The 18939-nt window shown below is 35.7% G+C and overlaps 1 protein-coding gene across 7 annotated transcripts in view; it reads right to left on the bottom strand.

Annotated features, from left to right (window-relative positions):
- Positions 1–3987: 3987 nt before the first annotated feature.
- The window catches only part of LOC311192036 (sodium channel protein type 2 subunit alpha), a gene marked incomplete at both ends in the record, with an annotated part of 54007 nt that continues 39055 nt past the window's right edge, over positions 3988–18939 (bottom strand). For all 7 annotated transcript variants that reach the window (XM_084264423.1, XM_084264417.1, XM_084264418.1 and 4 more), the window contains 9 exons: positions 3988–5183; positions 6451–6721; positions 7705–7829; positions 8909–9050; positions 10051–10104; positions 10635–10916; positions 15514–15636; positions 17671–17844; positions 18748–18902. In XM_084264423.1, the coding sequence (XP_084120549.1) occupies positions 3988–5183; positions 6451–6721; positions 7705–7829; positions 8909–9050; positions 10051–10104; positions 10635–10916; positions 15514–15636; positions 17671–17844; positions 18748–18902 (2522 nt within the window). The remainder of the gene's footprint in view (positions 5184–6450; positions 6722–7704; positions 7830–8908; positions 9051–10050; positions 10105–10634; positions 10917–15513; positions 15637–17670; positions 17845–18747; positions 18903–18939) is intronic.

Raw genomic sequence — 18939 nt, 5'->3', positions numbered from 1 at the left:
CTCCGTCGCCGCTTGCAGTGGTGAAGAAAACTGACAAAACTCGTTTTCAACGTATTTGCAGGTGTTTTTACTAAATAGACAGATATGTAACAAAAACCCGGGCGGGGGGGTGGTGGGGGTGTGAGATACCCAAGCAAAACCATACGTGCTTGTCTGAGGTATTGAAATTACTTGTGTTGGTCTTCTGTTAAGTATAGATCCCTGTGAGAAGCGCATCGATTATTTTCTGAATGGTCTAATTCCTACAAACAGACGTACCTGCATTTTCCTTCAAACCTTTCCCTCCACAAAACCAACCAAACAGCCTTAACTTCGGTCCTTCAGTTACAGAATTTCAGATTCTCTCGTCTCTTCCTACCTTAGACCCTATCCTGAAACTCTTCCTTGTCCCAGACAGAGATAAAAAAATCTAAGGGTGGCCTAAAGGTATGTTACATCAGTATATTACTACTTAGCTTCGGAGTTCAGAATCCGAACAGACCGTTAGTGGTGGAGGACTCTGGAGAAGTGCACCATCCTGCAGCTCCCTTCAGAAGTGTTTCTCCTGGTCTGTGGTCCACACCCAGAGCCAGGACTTGCACATAACATACATGATTCGGTACATCTAGTTCTCCTGATTACAGAGGTCTATATCTGGCCATAATGGTGATTAGAGTTGGTACATATTTGCCTTAGCTTTTAGTTGTTCGGTGTATCCTGCCTTCAAGGCATCCCTTTACATTTATGACATAGACAAATTCTTTTTAGAAACAGTGTGCAGATGTGATTGTTACCTAAAAGTTTGGCTCTGCTGCTTTCAGTGTCACAAGTGCTGTTTTATTCAGAAACAATTTTAGCATGTTTTAGGGGATCACAGATGACTTTGCAACAATGTAAATGAAATCTCACTTTAATGCATTGAGAAGATAGTAATACATTATAGTCAAGAAAGCCCAATGACAATTTCTTGTCCTTCCATTTTTAAGGAAACCACTTTCTGTCTCAAAGTGTAAGAAGCACTGCTAGGGGAAAGAGAAATACTTTGATATCAGGCATTTTTCCAACATACTTCCAAGCATCTCATGAGAGATTCTGTAAAGTGGAGATAGATAAGGTAATTTGCATGACAAGACTGACACAATAAATATTTATATTATTTCAAAATTCTTCTCAGTTCCAATGCCTGTTCTACACCTACCTCTTGTCTTCTGGTATCAGCCCTTCCATGGGCATGTATGCATCGCTCTGATTATGCCAGCTCCTTGACAGTGAAAAGTACTGTCTGTAAATTCACCATAAAAGTTTAAAATTATAGCCTTTTTCATACAATAATTGCAGTCAGCACCCTAAGATTATAAAGCCCTATGCATGTGATGCTTTACCAAAACTTCCATGCCTTCAACTCCTCATATCTTAAAACAAAATAATAAATGTTAGAAATTGTGCAGTAAACATTTTTTTTTCTTACAACACAAAGATAATTCTTCAAATGCAAAATACCATTGAAATTGTGCATACTGGCTTGCAGCCTTGCCTGATAATTTCTTTAGCTTCTTCTCTAGTTGTCTTAGAATACCTGGCATATAAAAGGGGTATAAAGCATAATCGCATAAACATTATCCTCCTATCTGTTAGTTTTAAATAGGATCAAATAACCTGCAGACTATAAGTGCAAATCATATTAAAGATCTTTCTGAAAGCATATGGCTTCAATTTTTTTTTCATTTTCTGCAAATCTCATTATTATAATGAGTTTTAATCACTACTCCTTAATATCTAACACTTCATATGCTCCTGTATTCATGGCACCTCTTCCTTGCCAATAGCTTTTAGTGATGAAAACAAAGACAGAACAATTAAATACAATAAAAAATGAAGTCTTTATTCTTTTGGCTCAACTGTAATGTGGTTTACTGTTCTTTATGGTAATAGCATTTTCCTGCATGCAGTTCACCGACACACAAGTCAATATTTTTGTAAAAGGAGGAGTCAACATTGAATTTTTCCTTGTGTAAGAAACATAAAATGTCCTGATGTGATCGATTATACAAGTTTGCTATTTAATTCCTGTGGAAAAAAACATTGTGGATCCCATATTATATTTAGAACAGTTCTAGTGCAGCATGAATTGACAAGAATAAGAATAGTCTATGTAAACAAACACTGGTAAAGATTTCATGAATAAAAAGACTACCTTGAAACTTCTGATGCAGGCAGTGCTAGAATTTTAAACAAATCTTCCCCACCACATTTCGATTACAAGTTATATCTATTTGGAAGCAAGTGCATTTTGGACTCAGTTTGAAACTTATTTCACATTAAAATGTGTGCAAAAATACAGTACTAATAAAAAAGCAGAAACCTAAAGCTACCCCGTTCTTTCCTTTGTTTCTTATTTTGTGAAGTTCTTGAATTAAAAAGTGCTATGGATAGAAAGTAACAAAAGTGACAGTGACAGCAACCTGAAGATAATTCTCATTTCTTATTTTATGTACAAAACGCTGAAAAATAAAATAAAATGGTATTTTTTACAATATTTATATTTTCTTAGAAAATTCTATCCATGTATTTTTCAACAGATTAAGCAGTTTGCAACATATCCTGTACAGCCTGACGACACACCGTACAGCAGTCACTTAAAATTTTAGAATGCAAAGCAAAAAGTCCTTAAATAGCTGCAAACTATTGCTCGATGTCATGAAAGAATGATGACCGATTGAACAATTTGTTTCACTTAACCACTGAGATATGGCTTCCCATATTAGACTTTTAACAGTGGAAGGAGTAAAATTACAGCAGCAAAGGCAAGATAAACATGCATCAGTGATAGCTTCCAAACTATCTATAATGGTACAGAATACTTTATATCAGCTGTTGAAAGCTTGCAAACTACACTTACTGTGGTACATATTTGATGCAATAAATATTGTGCACAGGTCATTATTTGTTTGCTCAAACATGCACCACGGGATAAAATAACTATTTACATAGACGGTACTTTTTTAATCAACACATACAATGTCAACCTTGCTGAGAGCAGAAGATGGCTAAACGATACTGCAGGGTGAAGCAGAACAACTTCATAATCTTTAAGTTTTGCGGGTTTTTGGTAAATTCAATTTCCCAAGTTCAGGTAAGAGGATTTCTATAGAAGAATACTTCAAGCTGGACTCTGTGTCCCTCGGTAACTTTTTTATGCAGAGTTCATTCAACTACAGTTAAACGATGTATGAAAAAATAAAACATCTGTTCTATTATTGTAGACTCTATGGGACTTTACAGGCACATTAAGATTTGTCTGGATGAGCTGTTAGATGGATACTGTTATTAAGCACCGCAAAATAGAGAGCCACCCTGAAACATGGAAGTAGTCAGACTCTGCTGCTTTGTGCGATGTCATGTTTTTCCATGCATGAACTACCAGTGCAGCATGCCTTCATGCAAATCACTTCTGTCTGTACAGAATAGAGAATCCGAGAGTAGAACACCTGGTCCTCATACCCCCTTCCCCAACATAAAACCCATTTACAAAAATAGTCACATATAATAGTAAACAACCTGTGAATTAAAAAATGATAAGTTCACCAACACTGATTTTTGTAAAAATATGGCAAATGTGGCTGTTGAAATGCAAACAGTGGATACAATTTTTGTACTGCGTGTTTCATGTTAAACACAGAGATTTGTAGGTTCGCACCTTTTTTCTTTTCCCAACTGGTCCCTACAGTCTGATTGGCCATTTTATCTTCTCTTCAGCAGTGTCAGCTGGTAATAAAAACAACAACCTCCTGTCAAGATGTTACCCTGTTTTACAGAGCTGCAGTTTGATGACGAGGGGTCACTGTCTTGTTATAGGCACTGACCTTTTTCATATATATATAATTATATATATATATATTTATATACGTAAAAACTGTCAGTTTGGCATGTACCTCCTGCAGGAGTCCCGTTGACACAAATACATACTTTTTCAGGCTGTAAACAGTTTATCATAAATAGAATTCTATGTTACTTTTTACTTTCCCTGCTGTCTTTACCTTTATCTTCTTTTTCTGATTTGTCTTTTTCATATTTATCCTTATCTGGCTTTGTTACACTATCATAGGATGGTGGGGAGGTTGTGGAGGGGGTCATATCTGTTTTTTCTGGAGTGGAGTTCTCATTTAGTTTATCCATGATCATATCTTCTTTCATGGGAAGATCATCCTCATCTTTACCTTTATCCTGATTAAATATACATGAAACTTTTTTGACTTTTTGCCTTAAAAGGTGACGTCTGAAGGCACGCTGAATAATGACAGCAGATACCTCCTCCTGCTTTCGTTTTAATGTGGTTGTAATTGGTTCATAAGAGACTTTTGAAGGATTGGCTGCCATAAACCGATCTTCCATCTGTATTCTGAGGGCATCCATCTCCCCACTTTCCCCCAAAACGCGCTTTGTGAAAGCAAACAAGATGTCAAGGCAGTGAATTCTGTCACCGCTTACCATGGGCAGATCCATTGCAATCAGCTGGACTTTGTTTGGTTTTGCTATAAGAAGAGGAGGATCTAATGAAGCTGCAAAATCAGACAGCTTACTGAACTCTATGAATTGTGTTGCATCAGGGTCAAACTTCTCCCAGACCTCATAGAACATCTCAAAGTCATCCTCACTCAAGGGTTCAGCGCTTTCTTCAGTAGCAACACTGAAGTTCTCCAAAATCACAGCAATGTACATGTTCACCACTACCAGAAACGATATGATAATGTAGCTGACAAAGAAGAAAATCCCAACGGAAGGGTTGCCGCAGTCACCTTTCACTGAGCTCCCCGGATGATCTTTATGAGGATCACAGTCTGGCTCCCCACTGTTAAGAATCGGGGCCAGCAAACCATCCCAGCCAGCAGAAGTGGTGATCTGAAATAGGCAGATCATGCTGTTGCCAAAGGTTTCAAAGTTGAACATGTCATCAATCCCAACTTCCCTCTTAACATAGGCAAAGTTGGACATGCCAAATATCGCATAGATGAACATGACCAGGAACAGCAGCAGCCCAATGTTGAACAAGGCAGGAAGAGACATCATCAAAGCAAAAAGCAGCGTGCGGATCCCCTTCGCGCCTTTAATGAGACGCAGGATTCGGCCGATTCTGGCAAGTCGGATGACTCTGAATAATGTGGGGGATACAAAGTATTTCTCAATCATCTCAGCTAAGAACATACCTGTTGAAAAACAAGTTAAATTAGTAAAGAGTGCTATTACATTTAAAAAACACTGCTAAAGTTTTAGCCTACAAACACTGTTGAACTTTAAGAAAATTAGGATATTTGAACAGCTTTTAGAGATTAGTCATTCATTCAGTTGGCTTTACAAAACCTTTTCTGTTTGGTATGATTTGGAAACCTGTAAATCCTGATAGAAATTCTGAAAAAATTTGCACTAGAATGAAAAACTGCATCAATGACATTTCTATGTATTAATTGTATGACTACATATGCAGACACACAAATATATATTGGTCTTTTCCAAGACAAACAGATAACTAGTGTGTGTAGACTAGCAAATGCTGAATGCAGAAGAACAGTTTTCTGTTTAACTGTAACAAAAATAATCTCAGTTTATCTGAAGAAAGGTTGTGTTTATAGTAGCAATAAATGTCACGTAATCAAGTTACGGTGTTCAATGAAAATATGCATATTTGAAGAGAACTGCAACTTCTTAATAACACATGAAATAACATGATCACAAGTTTAGTATTAATGAGACAGCAATTCCAAACATCTGATAATAGAAGGGCTTCTTAGAACTGAGTACAGTTGAACCTTGTATTATGTGCCTCAAAGCAGAAAAACAACTACATCCTATTTCCATACAAAAATGGCAAAAGCAATTTGCATATTAAGGAGTTCTGAGACACCATAATGACAGAATTTCTACTCAGGTTCTTTCAGGTTTTCTGCTCTACATAAAGCAAAGACTATCTGAGCCATATATTTATTACTACATGTGCTTCAACTCTGCTTCTTGAGTTGCTCACTCTGGCTCAGGCATAAGACCTCTCAGGATCAGACAAAACTCTGAACTAAGCTGAGGATTTTCTCTTGTTCTCTGGGGTGCTTCCCTGCCAGCCTAAGAAAAGTCCCACACAGATCCTGCTCTTGGATTTTGGATTGCTGGACTCTCCTCCTGCAACTGCCACTGTTTGTTTATATCAAAATTGCCTTTCTTTCTATGGTAAAGAATTTCTAAAAAATTCAGAATAAAGATGTAATTTCAACTAATAGAAAACTGAGAGTGAAAACTACTGCTAAAAAAATGTCTTCCCACACTGTTCAGTTATTTTAAGGATAATATGAAATCAGAGGAAACTAAAACTGTGGTCAGACTTTCCAGTGACAAAGCCGACCCAAACTATAAACAGACTTTACATGCCAAACATGTTTCAGTTTTCACAGGATTAGCCATTTCATAAAAATGAATTGCTCTTACCTACTATGGAGAGAATCACAACCACAAAATCAAAAATGTTCCAGCCTATAGTGAAGTAGTAATGGCGAAGTGAAATCAATTTCAAGACACATTCTCCAGTGAAAAGTACAATAAACACCAGGTTAATCCAATACAAAATGTTTTCCATGTCTTCACTCTGGTCATCAGTTTCTACCATCATTGTGACCATGTTAAGGCAGATAAGTATCATGATACTGATATCAAACGCTTGTTTTGTTACAAAATCAAAGACCATGCCTTGGAATTTGTTCTGTGGGGAGAACAAAGATTCATTACAATATGCACTGGGGAAAATTTCTTTTTCAAAAATGGCTACTAATTATTTCAATGTAGTATGAAGGAGATTTAATGTCTTCCATGAAGTCTTCTGTTGGCATGGGTTTGCCAGTTTGTACATGTAAACACAAATTAACTAGAAATGCAACTACTGTTTTTATAAGCATTAAATGGATGATTTCAAAATATGCACAGTGTGCTTTTTTTGAAGTTGCGAAGGAGACTTTGCCCCATTTCACTGTAGCTTGTTGTGCCTCAGACTGAATGCTTAAATGAATGCTTAGCTTGGCAAAATTTGAAAAGAACTATGTAGGGGAAGGGTATGTAAACAGGCCAGAAAACTTCTGAAGTTCCGTGTTTTCTTGCCACCAAAGTTAACTTTAAAACAGTATCTTCCATTTTTCAGTTGAGAATTCACTGATGGCTGGACCACTGAGCATATTCCACAACCCAAAGCAGAACTGAAGAGTTGGAATGACTCTCTCCTCAGCCAACCCCTGCTCTGCACTGGTTAGGCAGCCCATCTCAGGAGAGCAAACCATTGTATGGATTGTGCACCAGGAATGTGAGAGGCAAAAGGCCTTTTATTCAGGCAATGATATGGTAACTTGTCCCCATACAGCAGTTTCAGATTATTGAAAAATCCTGTGCCTGAAGACTTTCAAATATTTTGGGAAATACATTGTCACATATAATTGTTCTAGTCAAACCAATGTTGTGAAAAAATGGGACATAAAATGTCATTGCCATCAGCAGACAGAAAGTGAGAGGGGAAAAAAGGAAAGGGAAGAGTCCTCCATATTTGGATAACAAAAGAGAAAATAAATTGCATTTTGAGACAAATAAGGCTTTTATTACCCATTTTTTAGCTTGCAACTTAATTCAGCCTAAGGCATAATTGAAACAACCCCTTTTTAAAATAACAGTTAATATAACAGAAAAGTTTTTTATTCTTACTGCTGGTCGAGGTATAGGCTTTTGTGGTTTCTTTGAACCCAATTTTTTCATTGCATTGTAGTATTTCTTCTGTTCCTCTGTCATAAAAATGTCTTGACCTCCAAAGTAAACCAAAGCGACAAAAACTGGTTACAATCACTTATCTCTATTGAGTACTTATAAAAAAAGATAATAATCACTCTTGTGCCTGTTCTCATCTGTGGGAAAAGTTAGTACAGACATAAAAGTCTCCATTTACCGTGATTACTAGTACTTTGGTAACAGAAGAATTGCTTTACGTATTCCACTCTTAATGTTTAGGGTGTTTTTTGATAGGCTTTTCAACTTGCAGTTTGTGGTACACCTCTGCTTTTCATTAGGGAGAGGGGAGGTACAAAGGAAGGAGAGGTACTTTTTCTTTGTTCTACTAAATTTGATCAGTGATTACAGAGGCACAAACTGTAAAATATTCCAATCCCCTTCCCATGTTTTTTCTCTAGAGTAAATTTTTGGCAGAATTTCAGGACCGACATCTATGATATCAAAGGAGAATTAGAAGGTATCCAGACATTCATATTTTACAACCTCCTCTTCTCCCTCCACTGGGGCAGGACTTGCAGCAGAAGATCCTGGAACAGCTATATGGAACGAGTAGAAATAAAACCCAATTTCTCTCCATTTCAACCCATTTCAGCCCATGGATGCAACAGCAGTTCCACCACTCCGGTAACAATTTGTGTGGCTAGATACTTCAGTTAAATCCTGCAGCTGAAACACTGATACCTTTTGAGACAGTGTTGACATAATATGAAGACTAAAGAGAGTACAAAAGATAATACAAGATAAATTTAGATAATACAATGTTTATTATTAGAGTTCAGAAATCTAAACTGCTGAGTTCTGAGACGTAAAGGCAGTATAGATGAGGGCCCATACAGCTACATTTAGCTATTTTGATGGTTAGCCTTTTTATGAGTCTATTACAGACTCGAGCCCCAAATCCACATCTTCACAGAGATGATACTGAATATTTTGCTAACCATGGACAGGCATACCCTTGTCCATCCAACCCTCATCGAGCCAAACTGTAAGCTTTAATAATTTAATATATTTAATATGCAGAGCACATATTAATTTATCTTGATATGAAAACATGACATTTTATGAGTATGTGGACCAAAAATAAGCTTTTCTCTTTTTTTTTAAGCTTTCAGTTCAGAAATACTTATCTTCTTTTTCTGCTGGTTGAAGTTGTCTATGATGACACCAATGAAAAGATTCAAGGTAAAGAATGATCCAAAGATGATAAAGATGACAAAGTAAAGATACATGTACAGGTTATCTTCATACTTAGGCTGATCCAAAACCTGCAAAAAAAGGCATAGAAACTAAGCCTTAGTTTAACTGTGATCACAGAATCAAATATTTGCTGAACAGAATTTAGGGCACTATCCCTCGGATCTTCGCTTTTTAAAGTCAAGTTCCCACATACCCATCCCACTGACCTTCAGTCTTAAAAAATATAACTGGCCTATATAAGAGCAGAATAAGTACTGAAGGTGGAATTGATTTAAACTAGTACAGTAGCATCTGTCTGAGTCTATGGACAACCAGAAACACCAGCTCATAAAGCTGTAAAGTTTTCTGTGTATTTCATGGGGGGCCCCTGATGTGGACTTGTGGAGCTTTCACTGCTATAGACACATAAGAAACTGCCCTGAATTATGAGAGAGGCAACCAAGCTGTGTTTAGAGTAAGCATATTTTCTTGGTACAGCTATGCACATTTACTGTATTACAGCAGGCCTCCTGGTGTGAATATAGTTTAGCAAGAAAGCTGGAGCTTTACCAGTACAGTTTATTCAGTTGTCTAATTAGAACTAGAGGGCAACTTGCACCAAGGGAGCAAGCGAAAGGCCAAAGGGTATGAAAATGGACAGGTCAAGTTAAGAATAGGAACCGTGTCCTGAAGAAAGGAGTCAGGCAGCTTGGCAGAGCACAGTGAAAGTCTCGACTTCAAAAAAAGAAGAGATTAGTGTTACAAAAAAATCATCTCTGAGCTTTGTATCAGTGCCTGTTTTCAAATGCAAATAATACCTCAATGCACATAATGAGAGGAGGAAAAGGCATTTCATGGCAATAGTAAAGTCTGTTGTGGAATTGAGAAATTTCGGTCCAAATGCACCATAGAGAACAAGGAATCTTTTAGGACTGCTTCTCTGATTTCTTTGTCTCTTTTATTTTGTTCTTTAACAATGCTATAACTTCTCCTTATTCTCACATTTTTACTGTTATTTCTGAAAGATTACATTCTTAAATCTTGGACCTGATACAGTCAAAACAACTGGAGTCAAGGGACTGTACTTACATTACGAGAATCCACAGCTGCATACATGATATCCATCCATCCTTTAAATGTAGCCTATAAACAGAACACTGGTGTTTACCTCATGCTTTTCCTGGAAAATGGTTTGTCAGAACCATTATTTGAGAGCTGAAAACTAAGTGTCTTTAACTCTCATCACAAATGCTGGGACACTGTGATGCTCATAGGTGACTCTTGCCTTCTATTGTATGTTTTATTCATACACAAGAATTTCAGGGAAATGCTAGTATCTGACTACAAATGACACAGAATCTATTAAGAACTTGAGTAACATGATATAAAACTTATTTTCTGTGTGTGAGCAAAGTAGATGTACTTGATATAGATTCAATGCAGTGAAAGTGAATTAGGTTTGAATTACGTATTTTTTCTCACAGTCAGTGTAGCCTCTACGCTCTGTATTATTTCACAGAGTCATGAATTTAACCCATATTTTATAATTCCAAACCAAGAAGTGAGAGGCAAGCTTTCTAGATTAAAGAAACAATGAAAAGTTACTTTTAACTGGTACAAGGAAACAACAGAGACCTAGAAAGAGATAAAGAAATTAAGGAGTGGTGACTTACCACTTGAAGCAGAGAAAGATAACCAAGGCCTACGTTATCAAAGTTAACCTTCACATTCTTCCATCGGGCAGTTTCATTATTTTTTATGAGCTCCTCACATTGACTGTAGTTGTTGATTTGGCTGATATCAAATCTTTCATCAGTTGTAGTGTTAACACAGTAGTAAAATTTTCCAGCAAATAGATTTACTCCCATAATACTGAAGATCAGCCAGAATATAAGGCAAACAAGAAGCACATTCATGATGGATGGAATTGCTCCTAAGAGAGCATTTACAACCACCTAGAGAACAAATAAAACCAGAGACAGTGTAACAACACAGCCACTAGTATCTTACAAATGCTTCATCAGCCTTTCTTAAATGTAACACAATTTTAATTCAATTAGCTGTGTTACACCTTTATAATTGTTGAAAGTAACAAGAAAAGCAATATAGAGGAAAGATAAAAGGCATTTTGAATGAAAAACATACAAACAGTAGCAAATGGTAGCTTTAAAGAATGAGACAAAGGAATAACAGGTATAATTAACCAAAAAAAAATCCAGAAAAATTCAGCATTTATTATTTCTTTTTAGAATATTTACTTAATGTATGTCTGCAAAAACATATCCATAATATTTCTAATGACTGATTGGATCAATAGCCTTCTTCAATTACATTTTTACTGGACAGACAATCCAAATTGATATTACTGAGAAAATTTTTAATTAAAAATAATTTTCAGACTTCTTTTAAGTAAAAGAATACTCGGGGATGTATGCATTTTCATTTGGATGGTTGTGTATATACAAATCAGAAAAGCAGATGTGTTCAAACCAGGAAGCCAGCTGAGTATCTGACTGGAGAAAAGCTGGTAGTGTTCAGGCAAGTGGCAGATAAAACTTGAAGAAGGGACTTAGTTCCCAAATTAATTTTGGGGAAAATCAGGCTTTAGGAAAGAAAATACAAAAATGAGTTCATGTATGATGATGAACAATGATTAAAAACATGTCAGAATAAAAATACAATAATAAAGAAAATAAAATTAGGGAGAAAGTAGGTCCATTATGAATGAGAATGATTTATTTAATGATGAAATGTCTGATCAGCTAAATTGGTTAACTATTTTAGATTTGTTTGTAAGTCTAACAATATAAATGTTTAACTATGGAGCACTGCTGCCAATTTTGCTTAAACAACTGAATCAGATCCTTAAAACCTAATAAAGACTTTGTTTAAAAAATGCAGAACATTAGGTGTTATGTAGATGAGATTATAAACAATTAATTTAGTTTAATGATGTAGATACTGCAGAAGGTCCTCTAGCACACTGCTATTTGTTTCCATTTGAAATACAAATATGCAGCTTAAGCCTGTAAAATATTTCGGCATTACATATATATCTACAATTAATAGACTCCACAAAATCAATTACTCGTAAAATTGCTCATCTAGATAGATCACCTTTAATTCCTTGCCATTTTACAGAATAGAAAATAAAACCTTTGAATTTTCAAGCAGGTGCTGAACCACCATGTATACCATATAGTAGACTTGGTCTGAAGGAAAGGAGAAACAATTGGTTTACTTTCAGAGCTCCATTCCTGCCAAAAGAACACCTCTTTGGGGTGATACATACTTTGGACAATATTTGAGAACCTATAGAATGAAATTGTTGTTACGTTAAATTTAGGACCTGGCCCAAAAGAGGTTCATTTAAATGGAAATTACTCTATGACTCTATTAAAGCACAGAATGTTGGATTAAGCCCAAAGCTCCCATGCTTTTTTTCCCCCACACATAGTTTAAATCACATTGCAATAACTATTTATTTCTAATGGTGAAATAAAATTTTAAAATCAAAATAGTTTCTTACCGAAACTAAAAATCCCCTTAGCAATAGCTATTATAAAGCAATGAACAAAAATCACATAGCATTTTATCACTTGTACGCTGGGCAGAGAGGATTCCCTAACAAATGGATAAAACTCTTCTGACCCTGTCAACAGTGCTGCCTTATATTGACAGACCTGTACTCTCAGCTGTCTCAATGACATGACAGTAGAAGGCCATGAGCAGTAGTTTGACCTAAACAGATGAATCATTTCATAATAATAATCCTGAATTAATTTAAATTGGAAATTCATTAACTCACTGATTTCAGTGGGGTGTTCAGCAGGAATAATAAATGGCGACTCTTTTTTTCCTGCTTTGGGAATATTTTCCAAATACAAGTTAGTTATTATTTTTATATTTTTTTTATTTGAAGTTATCTCAATTCTCCTACTTAAAAATATATGTAGATTTATTAAATGTAATAACATAATTCTTCAAGAACAATTATTGAGATATGAAGGGATAGTCAATGAAGTGAAAGTCTTTGTCCTCGAGCTTTCAGTCTCATTATACCAGAGAACTCTGTTCCTCTTCCCACTACAGCTGCAGGTCGAGTCATGATGTTCTTTCTTTAATTGCTGGCTTTCTACGGCTGCCCTAATTTCTCCACTTTTTGTCTGAGTCCTAAAATATATCAGGACCAGCTTGTAATGGGAATCATTTGAAGACAATAAAAACATACTGCTGAGCATCACTGAAAACGCTTATCCAGACCCCTCCTAGCTTCCTTTGGTAGCATGTGCCCAGCACCCTATAGTAGTGAGTGATGCTGCTTGGGACAGAGCACAGGCAGATTAATTATACTCCCATAGGCTACTTTCATGAAGTAGTAAGCGCAATTTAAACACTACTCCCCCTAGCAATAGCAGTGGTGGGAAGATGCAGGGGAAACATCATGTTTTCCATGGGGGCAATATTTGCCATTAATAATTAGTTTGGGCAGGCATAAGTCCTGATGCTAGAGAACGCTATGGTGGATTAAATATTTTAGATGTATCGACTGGAATTTCTTGCTTGAATAAGGGAAGTAAAATGCTCCCTGGAAATAATTTTAAATGCCTATGCAAATATGTACACCATGCTATTTTGTCATATATTCAGTTCACTGATGTTAAACACCAATGAAATGACTATGTTATGAACAGACATCTTGAATTTCCATGTATGAGACCTTAAAATCCTCTCATAATATTTTCTTCTCCAATTTGAACTACTGTATCTTTAAAGACATTAAGCTTGAAATATACTTTAAATAAAGCAAAATTCATTATAACTATAGGAAAATTTCCTAATTACCTAACTACTAGTAATATAGGTCACATTTCCAGACTGTAGTTAACTTCATCACGACTTTTTTTTTAAATATCTTTTGCTAAAGTCATAAATCTCCTTCTTATCTGGGTATTTTACAGAGATACCATTAGCAGATCGAGATCAAATTAGCAGTAGGTAAATTTTAGAGCAACATGGAAGTTATGGGATTGACATAGGGATTGACAATTACTTCATGACAAAGTGATTGTTTCTACACTGCCACATTAAATTGCAATTTAAGCAATTTATTATGCACATTTGTAATATTTTGTATTCATTTTTTCTAATAAGTATCATTAAAAAAACGCTATTGTGTTTTTAGTGAAATACTACTGAGGTTTTAGATAGGCCTTGTATCTGATTTAAGCATCCCAAATTTTCAAATTTACTTTAGCAAATTCCTAGAAATTTGTTGAAGGCAAGGAAGTGGTATTTTCTGTTTCAACTTCTAACCTTTCATTAATATGTTTCTTTTTCAGTTGATGTCTTTTACATTCCACACACATAGATCATCACATTTTCTTCAGAAGCTCATAAATTTATTGACTTACAAATCTGCTAATCAGTTTATAACCTGGGATGCAAAAGATAGTGATTGCAATAGGGTTTCAGCTCAGGTGAATCTACTGATTAGATCTACAGCAGTTTGTCCAAGGCAGACAGATGGACCCTGAAGGTGTAAGTCAGACATAATTTTGTGTCTGGATCTAGAAATATCTACCATCTCTAGTTGTTGACTAATGGCCCTAAGAGAAATGTTTCTGGAGCTTTCATGTTTAGCAGAATATGTAAGTGTCCATTTCAATGCACTAAAGGGGGGATCTAAACAAATCAAAATGACCTTGTGTTGGAACAGACTGAGAGAACCCAGTTGGAAAGCTGAGGGGTCCCAGCTGTGCTAAGTGATATTGCGATGACAAACAGCTGGGGACAGTGATGTCTCAAATATTCCCAACTCTCAGCAAATTCTTCTGATAAGTTTTCAGGATTTTTAGTGGTCTATAGATTATAATCAACATTTTTAAATCAATATGGAAAGCAGCAAACAACCAATTTCAGCCAGAAATCATAAAGCGAGCTCCATCTTTGATATATTAGAAAAGTTGTTTTAAATAGAACGCAATAGTTCTAATCTGAACGTATTTACTTATTGACATAGGAATTTATTACAAAACTTTTAAACTGTAACAGAAATTCCCAATTAATATAAACAGAATAGTAGGTTAAAAGATATCTGATAGACTGTTCTTGACATTCTATACTTGTATGAAATACATGTGTGTACATATACATGTGTATATATGCACACACTTTTATGAAGAAGTATTTAAAAAAGAAAACAAAAAACCCCAAAAGAAACTGTTCTGACTACAGCAGGATTTATTTGTGTAGGATAAATTCAGTTTTGTAGTAACATTGCATAGATCCATGCAGTTGATAAATCCTTGGGCCCTCCAGGAAAACGTGGAATATGATGAAAGGCCAAGGAGCTTAAATAAGTGTAACAATGTGTGCAATAACACATGAACTCATATAAGCAGATGAAGCCTTTTGCTTATATGTTAGTGATAAATGTAAAATATATAGGATGAGAGTGTAGCATTTCTGCATGGATTTGTCGTTGATTATTCTGCATGCACTGTTTCTGTGAATGCATGCATTGCTTCAGATTCTTTCATTTTGTCTTACCCTCATCCCTTCAAATCGCGACAAGGCTCTTAGAGGTCTCAAAGCTCTTAGTGTCCTAAGGGATTTAATCGCACCAAGTTCTGAGTAGCCCAAGGCATTAGCTGTTAAGCTAACCAAAGAGACCTACACAAAAACAGAAAGGCAATATTGCTCATTCATCTTGAATATCCTTTGGATACATATAGTGGGAATGATGTGTGCCCTGAACTTCTCAAGAAGATTCAAGGCTGGACCTCTTTCTCCAGGAATCCTTCTATAATGCAGAAAGATCTTTCAAGTCAGACAAAGTAGAATAATAGTATATTCTAGATACCTGTTGATGAAATCATGTTGGTAGAATGGTATAAAAATGCCTTCTAAATTCATAAACCAGTCAGCATTTTGTGGTATTTAAAGAAAAATGAAATCACATGCAAAAAGAAAACTCCCCAAAGCTGGGTAAATCGGAATGGTCAATTTAGGTCAGGACTTCTTGTGATGTCTTCAGAACTTGATAAGAATGTAAAAGCTCTCAAAAACCACATCCAGACCTGGCCTTTGGTCAAAAGTAACTTTCTAGTGTCCAGAAAATCTTACTCAATAGCCATAGCTACCAGTGCTGTTCAGATTTAACCAGACTAGTCAAGACTGATAACCAAGTGTTTGTTAGACAATGGTAGAAGCTTCATTGTTAGGAATATCCACACTTCATTACATTCCCTGTGACTCCTTTAACCACTTCATCAATTCTGGCTTGCACAATGCTGGTCTGGTCTGCAGGCAGATGAGTAAATAAACTAGAATAGCTGTAAAATAAATAATACAATTATCTTTCATCAATAATCCTTAAAAATATATTTATAGCAAACCATTGGGATGGACTGGCCCTAATAAGGAATAAAAAATCCAAACCATCTTCTATTTCCCTCCATTTAATGCTTTTCCTTTCCACCCTTCCTGTTCTCTCTTATTTCTTCCATTTCCAAATTAATCTTTTCAATTTGTTATCTCAATCCTCTAACGTGTTTTTTTTAAAAAAAAGCTTCAGAGATTAATTCTTTCCTTGAAAAAATTCCACCATGAAAAACTACCAAAGTTACTTACAAAGTTCACAAAAGTAACTGAACTAAATATTGTGAAATAAGAACTAAGTATTTCTTGATAAATACAATAAATATAAATTGACAGTGTAAAGTACTGTCCACCAAGTCTCTGTAAAGCTCTACTGGTCGTGGTATTTTACACATCTGATGATTGAGCCAATAAATATTTTACAAGCATGCAGGCTCAACCCCAGAATACTAAGTGTGCATATAGTCATGTTTTATTATAGGATCTGCAATGCTGGTATGGATTTAAAAGTTACACCATTTTCCAAGTAAAGACTTCATGGTCTATTCCAGACACAGTCTTAGCTTGCATTGCATGGGAATTACATATGTGGAACTGAGAGATGCCTTATTAGCATAGCTAGATAGTCAGGCTAATGGGGTTGGAAGGGAAATTAATGCCTGCTTTATGGTTAAAGATCTGTAGACTTCCATTTATGCTACCTAGTACTGTCCGTACACTGTTGAGCATATTGACTTGAAATTACCATGCACTTCTCACTAGGTCTCCTCCAGACGATGTGTATCTGCTCCTTGGTGGTGCAGCCTTCCAAAAATCATTTGAGAACCCATTCTAAGGGAGCTCATCTACCGTTCTCCAAGTGCCGTGCTAAGGTCTCCCATGTGATGCAGTGAAAAGTGCAAGAGTACTGAACAGTACAATGGAGCTGAGAGTTCCTAGAAGAATTTTCTTTTCATGTTAAACAGAGTGAGTGACAGGAAACTTACAGTAATTGATTAGAATGTTAGCAACCATTAAAGAAATCGCTTTGAAATAATTCTGTATATAGCAGAAAGTGAAGATGATGAACAGCATCCTTTCCACATCACCAAAGAAAAAGGTAAAAATAATTTCAATAAACCATCACAACTTCATAAAACTAGAGAATCAACAACAAAATCTCTGAAGTATATCTAAATATTTTTTCTTTCCTGAACAGAATTATAGACCATACCACAGGAACAGTTTTAAAATAGTTTCCACCAACTAGAGCAGAAAGCCTATCCTGAAAACCTAATATTCTGACTGTTAGAGCCTGTCGTACAGGACATGAAAAAAAATACATACATCAACAATCAGGAAGTCCAGCCAGCACCACGCATTAGTGAAATAGGTTTGAAAGCCATAAGCCACCCATTTTAAAAGCATTTCCAGAATGAAGATATAAGTAAAAACTTTGTCAGCATATTCCAGCATGGTCTTGATAGTTTTACGTTGCTCTATGTATATATCTTCAAATGCCTGTAAAAAAGATTTTTGAAGATGTAATTAAATGTCTTCACAATTTGCAGTGTGGTATATAGTAGCTGTGAAAGAATTTGAATTGGAAAGAAAGATGTGATGACTAGGCATATATCCTTCCCTCAAGCACAACTTTTACTTTCATTCCAAACTGTAGTCTTTTCATAAAGCTGGATCCAAACACAGCATTCAACTTTTAGCTGAGCTGAACAGTGATCCACAAAACTTAGTGCAATACCATTCTCCAAATCTCATTCAAATTCATTTTCATGGATAGGAATGCCTTATTGAGATAAGGATTTCCTTTGTTGTAGCTACAACTTCATATCAAAATTATCCAAGGGATGTAAAATTTATTCTGTGATACAGAATTTCTGAGGATCTAATAACTGCAACCAAACTATAGACACTAGCCCACAAAGCAAGCCTGAACAGAGATTAATAACTTTCTTTTCAAAGGACAATACCTACATTGACAGCGAATCACTCGGTGCATCTGATTTAATATCAATCTGGTAAAATACTTGATGCAATCACATTGGCACCTTACATCTCAGTTTGACAATTCAGGTTGCTGTTGAAATGTTCCCACCTCAGCTGTGGTTTATTTTAAATGTGTATAAGACCAAAAAAGCTATTATCATCAATATGAAAACATATGAATACCAGCCTAATATATCATAGCTATATTAATACTGCATTTTGACCTTGTAAAATAATTTGTTTCATAGCCTGTAAGCAAACTCTTATGTATCCTACAATACATGCCAAATACTTGTTGATACATATTGACATGAGAACATCTATGAAATGGATACACTGGTATATTACCTGCAGCAATATAATTGTAATTCTAAACACTGGCAGTTTAAAATAGACACAATAGTTCCACATTGAATTTACCAGAGCACCGCTGCTGAGAAGAATCATGAAGACAATGAAGGTCTCAAACCAGTTGTGTTCAACAATCTTATAGCAGGTTTTCCTAAGATTCCACCAGATTTTCCCTTTCCCATCTTCTACACTGACTTGACAGCATTTAAATCTCCGCACACAGCCTAAGTGTGATAATAAATTTTGAGATGTCATAATAAG

The sequence above is a fragment of the Gallinula chloropus genome (genome assembly GCF_964237585.1).
Source record: "Gallinula chloropus genome assembly, chromosome: 5".
Lineage (NCBI taxonomy): Eukaryota > Metazoa > Chordata > Aves > Gruiformes > Rallidae > Gallinula > Gallinula chloropus.
This window is presented reverse-complemented; position numbering and strand designations above follow the sequence as displayed.